Raw genomic sequence first — 9,557 nt, 5'->3', positions numbered from 1 at the left:
AGTTAATTTAGTTTGAGAATTGAAGCTGCATAATCTTTTTGACCAGAGCAATTTAATTGGTCTGGCCCGCAAGCCCAATACGGTTGGTGTCATAGTTAATAGGGTAGGTGTCACAGTTAAATGGGCGCTGGCAAGTTCACAGTTTAGCAACTATAGTTCAAAGTATTGGCACGTAAGCAAGAAATTAATTATTGTTATTATTATTATTTTTTAAAGAAAACTATTAGTAATGATTTTATGATAATTAGAGAGATACTGTAGTAATTTTAATTATTAGTGGAAGAATGTAAAAAAAGAAAAAATAATAATGCAAATGCAACGAAATTCACACTAGTCAGAAGCATGAAATTTCTGCTTGTAACATCCTTCTGCCATCCAATGACAATTTCAAGTTTGGACAGGGTTATTCAAATTCAAAGTACAATTTCCAGTAGATTTCCGAGAAAATAGAGTAGAAAGTTCAAAGGAAAATCTACTCAAGCAATCTGGGCATGATCAAGAAATCAATGTTTAGGGCTATTGGGAGGCGGGGATCCTGTGAGAAATGATTGGAACAATGTGAGGGCTGGTGATGGAGTTGTGTAGGGAACCTCATGAGCAGCTCCTCTAACAGTTGCATACGTCAAATATGTTATGTTCTTGCCATCTCGGAACGCACCAAAGGACTGTGACCATCCTCCCACCTGCAATACAATTTTTAATTTAATGAACAATCGCCGATTGACTTACTATCCCGAGTTCTAAAACCCTTCTTTTATTAAAAAAGATAGAATACACGAAATTATTAATTGTTGAGCATAAATGATTGTTATTACACATTTTAACAGTTGTGCTTTTAAAAATTATGCAGATTTAATCATTTTATCTTTTTCAGGATTAACTAGAAGAATTTTTGAAAAAAAATACAGTTTTACAAGAATCTACTTATTTTGAAAAATGAAATAGTAGAGACTTTAGTAGACCCTTAGACATACCTGCTGTTTATCATACCAATTAGCATAATTTGTCGTAGGAAACAGCTTCAGGTCATTAGCCAAATTCTTAGCAATTATCCTTGTTTGAGTGAGAGGAATTTTTGTGTCCTGATCTCCACTGTATGGTTTTACAATATTAATTTAACATTGTATTGCCAGAAACTTAGTTTGCTAATTAAATATGACAATTAATTGAAAATTTGTAAAACCTGAAAAGCAGAATGGGAACGCCTTCCATGATAAGGTCTGCGATTTGGGGTATAATATTCAGCTCAAAATCCTTATATTGATAATCAAGAGGCCTGCAAAAGAAAAGAAAAAATTCCCATGAATGTGTAGCAATAAAAATAGATTATGACTAGGGAGGATAAAAGAGAACAGTTAAATTAGAGACCCTCCACAAAATTCCCAAGGGAAAGGCAGATGAGTTGTGTTGGCATGAAGTGCTTCTTGAACTTGAGGACTGTTGAGATAAGTAAATATTCTATCTCCAATGCAAGGATCACCACTGGCTCCAAAATTCACCATCTGCAATATTTATTTAATTATAAATGCACATTTGAATCTCATGGTCATTACCATTAGTTCTCAAATATATTTGCATACCATATTAGGCATCTTCCCATGCTTGCCAAAGAGTTTAAATTGCTGCGCGGAGGTGCTTGTCAAGCATGAGGGCAAGAGCAAGTCTCCTGAGTCGATGTCACCAAATTCTTCGTTAACTCGATTGAACACATCGTTGCATCCCTTAGACTCTTGATTGTTAACTAATTCGCGGAGATACGTAGACCCATTGCATACAGTCTTCTCCAACATTAGTGTTTCATCCGATATAGCCCCATGTGACCACATAAAATCTCCAGTTAACACACTGATGTCAAGGTCTAACAGCGGGTTTCCAAGCTACAAAAAGACACAAATTTGAACTCAAATTCTGTAAATCTTTAGAAATTCAGTTTGGAAATTGAAAAACTAGTGATCATTCAGTCATTACAGCAATGGATTTGAGCTTGATTGGTTTAACATTAGGCTGCTTGTTGTACTGCAATATCAAGGTTGCAAGCTGTGGAACATAATGGCCTAAGAAGAATAATCTTATAAGTATCTTTATCGAAAACATTAGAATTTGAATTAGTACAAAGCTACTTTGTTAATTATTTACCGGCATAGCTTTCACCAGTAAGAAAAAATTCAGAATCCTTGTACTGTGGAAATTCCTCCAACCAATTCACAATGAATCTCAAATTATCCCCAGCTGCGATAACCCAAATCAAACCTCCGTTATTGAAACTGATTAATATGTTAAATGTAGGTTCCCTGCTAATCAAAACAAAATGCCTACCAGTATTGCTGTCATTCCATAAGTTGTAGTCTGAGCTTGTGTTTGAGTATGAAAATCCAACACCAATAGGTGACTCAACGTATAACATATTCGATGCTGCCCAATTTTTACTTGTTAGTACGGCATAACAAGACCAATCATCAGACAGTTGATAAATTCTAAAACAAGTCTTACCCAAGTTCCAAGAATATTCATTCTTGAGAAGCTGTCCATTTTCTCCAGGCTGGAAAGGACCATGTTCCATAAAAGCACCAAAACCGAGTGAAGAGCATCCAGGGCCTTCAAGTTTTACAATTTTTCAAAAATAAATCAAACTTTTATATCATAAGATTTTTTTTTTTTTTAATATGACACAAGAAAAAAATTCAATTCTGAATATGAACCTCCATTGAGCCACAAGGTCAGGGGAAGTGAAAGAGGGTTGGTTGATTGAGCTTCAACAAAGTAATAGAACAAAGCTCTGCCATGATTGGCATCTGTCAAAATGTATCCTGAATATTGTTTAACGGGAACATTGTTGGGTTGCCCTGGCAAAGCCGAGATCAGCTCGGCGCAAGACTTGTTAATGAATAAGAGCAACAAAGAGAAAAACCAGAAAGCCATGACAGATTGAGACAGATTTAATTTCTTTAGTGTTATAAGTATATATACGATTTTTGATCTGGAGTTTCATTGTCGACTGTATTGCTTTCGTTGCAATCAAGGCTTATAAGGCATATTTCTTGCTTTGTTTCCATAGCTGCCACATTGACTGCCGGCTTCTCGTTTTGTCTGATGTACATGTTTTCTTTGTAAACGATGTGATGATGGCTTCGAATTTGTAGCACTAGCTTTGCCGGTTTTAGTTCTTGTTCCGGGACAAATGGTAAAATATCAGGAAACTTGTTTGAAAAATCGAAAAAATGGACGATTTGTCGTTAAGGTACCATAATGTCCACCATTAATCAGAATTTTAATTAAGAGAGGCTAAACTGGAATGATTTGAACTATTTGCCAATTAATTTCTATTGAAATGAAGACACGAACACTCTCTATCTAAAACCATTTGCCTATCCTCTGGCAATATACATTTTTACCTTAATCAAACCAAAACGAACCAAACCGAATTAAACTAAAATTTTGGATTTGGTTCAGTTAGTTTTCAACAATCAATTTCACATTTTAAAATTTAAATATTATATATGTATGTATTATCAAAATATTTTAAAAAGTAAACTTTAACTTTCCACGAGTTAAAGAAAGGTAGGTGTCTGACTAAATCAGACCAAATCAAATCGGATTAGTTTGGTTTATAAATTCAATTTGAAATTAGTTTCAATTCTCCAATTCAAACCCCTTACTGTTAAAAAACTGAGATAGATCTCAATTATAAGCATAAATTGATAGAAAAATTATTTGAGATAGAGTGAACATGTAAGAGTTTGAACACAGCATGTTTAACTCCGATATCATATTAGATCAAATATTTGACCTCAAAAACTTAAGCTATTAGGCAAGGGCCTAATACAGATGTATTATGGTTTCTAGATGCCTGCATTTTACCATACCAAGAAGCATAGGATTAAGAGGAAGCAGCTTCAAATCCTTAGCAGAATGATTAGCAATCATCGTGAGAGGGATTTTTTTATCCTGTCTCATTATCAGCTCAGCACAAGACATGCTAATGAATAAGACCAACAAAGACAAAACCGGAGAGCCATGAGAGAATCGGATAGATTTTAATTTCTTTATAGTGTTACGAGTACATGTAAGGAACTCTTCTAATGGAGTTTGATGGTTACTGGGACTTTTTCTATATGTAATCTGTGTTAGGCATATACAAATCTTAATCAACTTGGCATTTGTTTGCTTGGCCGCCGTATTTACAGCCGGCTTCTGGCTTTGTCTGATACACATGTTTGTAAATAATGAGATGATAGTTTCAAATGTTTTTAACAGTTTCCAGGGACAAGGCAAGTTATCACTTCTTTGAAAAATCACTTTCACCAGAATTGCTTTGCTCACGAAGTGCTTTTAAAGATTTAAATAAATAGACAACATTGGATCTTTTATGGAAAGAGAAAGATGGACAGAAAGCCAAGTCCAAGTGATCATAGCACATGATGATTCAATATTCATGGACACAAAACAGTTCAAAGAAAATGACATCATTGACATGGGAGACTTGGGACATTAATTAGTACGAAGTAAGAAAATTACTCCAAAAGATCCCAACATTAATATTAATGTCTCCAGCAAAAGTACCCAAAGGACACTAAAGTAGGAAAGTGTGATAAACGTTTTGTCCGTCCCAAAAGTACTTCAAATTATTAATTAACAACTTTGCTCTAGCTACCATGTGCACGCCGTAGCACAAACCCTTTAACAATGTGGCGCAATCACCGTTGCGAATTAGCTACCATCACCAGTTCGGGGGTAGGCGATCAGATTGCACGGTTTGATGCAAAGTGGTGACCACAAGGTTTCCATTGTCCATAGTAAAATTTCCGTTATTAGTGTAAATACTGTCCTTAAGCAAGTATTTTGCAAGCTGAAAGATGATAGACGATGATGTAGACCAAAAAAGTGCACTTTCATCATTTACTCATTTTCATTGAGCTACAAAGTAGAAACTTCTTCCAGTGCACTTACAGGCTATGTTCTTTTTTTCTTTTTTCCCTTTTTTTTTTTCCTCCTTTTATATACAGAAACTAAAAACTGTAAACTGAAAAGGCACCGGGTGCTTGACGACCCACAAAAGAAAAAACTGAAAAAAAAAAAATTTTTAAAAAGCAGAAAGAAAAATGACATAGAAAGTTCTACAGGTGCAAAGAACTGGAAGCAGCTAGCAAGCCAAGAAGCCGTTGATAACCTGGGAAGGGAAATTGATGGTGATGGTGATGAGTTAGCTCATTTTTCAACTGTGTGATGTGTGAGTTAGCTCAGTTCTCAACTATCTCTGGACCGATGTAGAAAGATCCAATAACAAGTAAGTCCTTAGGTTTCTCACCCTCTTGAAGCCATGCATGCCCTTCTTTCTCCTCTTCAGGGACTGATGCTCCATCAACTGGGGTTTTTTGACAGGATCAAATAATCAACATTTTAGTCTTCTTCTAACAATGAGTGATTATTATTTGAGGTGAAGGGAAGGAAGAATATGGGTACCTGAGAAATTGGCAAATGGGAAGTCTTGATAGTACGTGCAGTGTCGGCCTTCAGAATCGGAGTATGGAGGGCCAAGCACATCCAGCACGGCACATGCCGTCACTGCCGTGAAGCAATGCATGTTGCCACCATCAGCAGGATAAAGGATGGAGGTGTTACAAGGGGCTGTAAGATCAGAGTCGGCCTTAACTTTTGCCAACCGCACTCCAGGCTTCTTGGCTGCAGTAAGACAACATCATAATATTTTAACCAACAGAATATATTACAAAAGTAAGTAAACTGAATGCTCTGGAAAAAAATTAGAGGATTCTCTATGGATTCAGGGCTATTTCTGTCGATATGGATACTCAAATCTAGGCAGCTGAAAAAGTGCCAATTCCAAGAAGGTTTTCCAATGGTCATTAAAAAAAAGAATTTTAATTTAAGGTGTTACAATTTAATTTGCATCGATGTAGCAGGCACTGTTCAAAACCAAGTAAAAAACTATCGGGACCAGAAAATATCCCTATTCTCACACTTAAACTAACACTGCAATACCTTAGTTTATCTAAAGCCTTACTCCACTCTGAACTCATGCTGTATTTTCAATAAGGAAAATGGAATGCATAATAATGCTAAAGAGAGGACACCATCAATTTTGAATTCTGATGTTCTCTCAAATTCAACCTCTATTACAAGCCCTGAAGTTGTGGACACAAAACAGGCAGCTGGAGATGATCTTTCTCTGTTGGAACAATAGTTTCCTATCAGATTCTTATCAAAAAATAGTTTCCTATCAGATTCCAATTCTCATACGGTTTTAGACAATTAGATTTAAGAGTGTAAGGCTCCTATTGCCTTCATGGATAATCTCTGTGATAAATCTACTATTTGCTTCTCATTGCCAAGGGCTAAGGCTGAACCTGTTGCTTTTTATTTTTGTGTTATGTGTCAATACTTCCTTGTGGCATCATACTTGCCTTTATTCTTTAAGAAGCATTTACTTTGCTGCATTAATTTGTTGCAATTACCATATCCACAAAACTAGAAGAAAATACTTACTTTTTGAAGGATGAGCATCAGTTGACATTTTCGAAGGGACATCAACCGCATCAGCAGATGTGTTTCCATTGTCGTTAACCGCATCAGCTGAATTTTTGTCAGGGACGGCATCTACAGCAGCAGCTAATGGCTTGCCAGGGATGCCATCAACCGCAGCAGCTGATGTTTCGCCAGGGATGGCATCAACTGCATCGGCAGATGTTTTGCCAGGGACACCAGCCGCATCAGCCGATGTGTCTTTGCCAGGGACACCAGCCGCATCAGCCGATGTGTCTTTGCCAGGGACACCAGCCGCATCAGCCGATGTGTCGCTAGGGACATCGACCACCCAGTCATACGATTTGATGTGCATGGTTCCAAAAAGAAGCTTACTGAAAACTGTCATTCCAGGGTGATTGTGAAGGGGAATGACACCTGACGGTGGCAAGCAGAAGATCCCCATCTACAAATGGAAGATTAATCAGAAGTGAATAAAAATATTATTTATAATGTCCCATTTTTCTGAAGTTTTGCACACAGGAACTCAACAAAAGTAACTTACAGAGAATTTTTCACACTCAAAGATGTGCTGGTATGTTATCGCAGGGTATTTCCGGCCAGCCTGTCTACGGAAATATGGCTGTTCCGGCATCACACTCACATCCTCTGGTTTTATGCCATCTAAACAATATGATCTAGCCTAATTAGCATCAAATGCAACAAATATGGGACAATAAGAAAGTTAAAGACACCACAGAGCGAGTAGCTGTGCCTCTGTACTTTCATATCCATATGTCAGAATATGGTACAACTTTTGGATGACAGTACTTCTCAAAATAAAAAAATTCAGACTCAGCATAGAGCTGGATGGTGTCTTTTCCTATGCTGCAACAATAAAGAGCCTTGATAAAAGACAAATGTTCAACTGAGCATACAAAACACACGGTATTGATAAAATGATTTTTTTAATTTAAAAACACATAGTCTAGCACACAATAGAACACAAATGTGCATGTATAAAGCCGCAAAAAGAAAATGCATGCACCATATAGGAGTAAAACATGATAGGATGATATAAATATATATATATATATATATATATATATATATATCACCGAGAAGCACATACTCCGACCATAGGCATATCATAAAAAAAATCAATGTCAAAGGACAGTCTATTACTTGAGGATGGTTACAAAATGATCAGAAAACCATGAGAACTGAGAGAAAGCACTTAAATCAGAAAACATAATTGCATATAAAAAAAAAATACCAAAACACTAAACAACAAGCAATTTGATTTTGTAAAAGAACCTTAACAATGCAATAACAATATCAAATTTTGCACCGCAGTCCCACAAAAACAAACATAATGAGTGAATGAAAACATACCCAAAACGGCTTTCAGCCGCTCAATTTTTTCAGGAGAGGGAACAATCCCAGCGCTACAATTGGCAAACACGTCCTTGCAAGTTTCATATAGCCTCTGAACCGGTGACACCATTATCTTCTTCTGGCGACGGCGGTTCTTCCTCGACTGCTTATTCCTACTCCTATTCCTATTAGCAGCTGAATTGCTGCTATTCGAAGTTCCAGCAGCAGTCACCTTTGGTAATTCACTCAACTGCTTCCCTTTTAAATCAGCCAGCGTTGACTCAATCCCCATTCACCTCTCCAAAACTCAAAATTACAATCAAATTCACTTCAAAAACAGGGGAGCCAACACAGAATCACCAGAAACATAAGCTAACTCGAGATGGGTAATTCACAAAACTGTTTAAAACATCAAATTACGATCTGGGCATTTGCAAAAACTAAACCTTTACATTATAAGCAAACAGAAAACGAAAAAACAGAGGAAACAGAGGAAATAAAAAGGGTAGATTTTTCACGTACAAAGCACTGTTTTTTCTACAGTCTTTTTTGTTTGAGAGAGCAAGTACAGAGATGTGAAAGGAAGCATCTCTGTAGATGTTGCTTATGAATATAAGAAAGATTGAAGCTCTGAAGGTATATAAAAGGGAGTGTTTGGTGGTCTTAGGGTTATAGCTGAAAGGGAAATACAGTTGAGAGAGAAAACCAGGGGCCATGTTTTGTCTCCTTAATTCTATGGGCTATATTTCCAATACCGGATTTTTATCCATTCTTCTCTATTTTTTTTGTATTTCTCACTTTGCCCTTCACTCTTGCTATTATGACATCTGCCAAAGCCAATTTTATGCTAATTAGTAAATTCAATTTATTCTATTTCCATATTTGGGTTATGATAAAAGGTTTAGCTATGGTGCAATTATGTTACTATACTACAGTTGTATTTAGTCATTGGATTCAGCTATAGTATAGGTGTGTAGTTAAATCTAATGGCTAGGTACAGCTGTGGTACGGTGGTACCACGGTTACACCATAGTTTTGTCCTATGATAAAATATCAGGAACAGATTTTTTTCTCCCCTCTTCTGGCACTTCCATCATGAGGTTTGTTTACTTGTTAATTATTTTTTTAGCCTTTTTTTTCTTGATTTTATAAAATTGTTGGTAAAAAGCACTTTTGAATAATACTGACATTTAAAACACAACATTAGTGTTTTTTTTTTCTGCATTTTACAAAAAAAAAAATCAAAATTTCTCTTCCCCCCCCCCCAAAAAAAAGGCTTTGAATTGATCTCTTTGTAATTTCAAAAAGCTCTCTTCAATAATTTTCTTTTTTGAAACGCACTTTTCAAAATTAAGTTAAGCACTACAAATGTATAATGAAAGGCGTAGTTTATAACCTAATATTTGAAAAACGAAAAGATTTAATACCATTCTTATAGTTATGTACATCTTTGTAAACACAATATAATTTATTTCAAAAACATTTTGCTTTATGTGTTTACGTGTAAATTACAATGTTACCTCCCTTGTGATAGAAATGTGGTATTTGGAGGCGTATTGAGAGGAATATTTATTTACTATTGGAGTGTTTAGCTTGTAGAGTTGGATATTCCTTGCACATAATAATATAAAATCCATAAATAAAAAGATAAGTATATAGTGGGGCATATTTAATTGGGAAATTGACTTGCTACTTACATACTT

General features: G+C 35.9%; 2 protein-coding genes across 3 annotated transcripts; both read right to left on the bottom strand.

Moving 5' to 3' along the window:
* Window positions 1-226: 226 nt before the first annotated feature.
* LOC102610704 (serine carboxypeptidase-like 45) lies at window positions 227-2,948 on the bottom strand. Its single transcript, XM_015531600.3, has 10 exons — window positions 2,700-2,948; window positions 2,491-2,595; window positions 2,317-2,412; window positions 2,137-2,229; window positions 1,969-2,054; window positions 1,581-1,877; window positions 1,369-1,502; window positions 1,184-1,276; window positions 975-1,092; window positions 227-683 (listed from the first exon to the last, which is right to left on the bottom strand). Exons 1-10 carry the CDS (start codon window positions 2,917-2,919, stop codon window positions 504-506), a joined length of 1,422 nt encoding a protein of 473 aa, XP_015387086.1. The 5' UTR covers window positions 2,920-2,948; the 3' UTR covers window positions 227-503.
* A 1,921-nt stretch (window positions 2,949-4,869) lies between these two features.
* LOC102623849 (plant cysteine oxidase 2) lies at window positions 4,870-8,574 on the bottom strand. 2 transcript variants are annotated; one of them, XM_006482486.4, is made up of 6 exons: window positions 7,873-8,574; window positions 7,043-7,161; window positions 6,812-6,943; window positions 6,502-6,739; window positions 5,461-5,679; window positions 4,870-5,362 (listed from the first exon to the last, which is right to left on the bottom strand). In XM_006482486.4, exons 1-6 carry the CDS (start codon window positions 8,144-8,146, stop codon window positions 5,238-5,240), a joined length of 1,107 nt encoding a protein of 368 aa, XP_006482549.1. In that variant the 5' UTR covers window positions 8,147-8,574; the 3' UTR covers window positions 4,870-5,237. The 2 variants fall into 2 exon arrangements, with proteins under 2 accessions (XP_006482549.1, XP_052299411.1); XM_052443451.1 differs by having other exon boundaries at window positions 6,502-6,943.
* Window positions 8,575-9,557: the final 983 nt, after the last annotated feature.

The sequence above is a fragment of the Citrus sinensis genome, chromosome 6 (genome assembly GCF_022201045.2).
Source record: "Citrus sinensis cultivar Valencia sweet orange chromosome 6, DVS_A1.0, whole genome shotgun sequence".
Lineage (NCBI taxonomy): Eukaryota > Viridiplantae > Streptophyta > Magnoliopsida > Sapindales > Rutaceae > Citrus > Citrus sinensis.
Note: the sequence above shows the minus strand (reverse complement) of the source record. Positions and strands in the feature narration are given on the sequence as shown.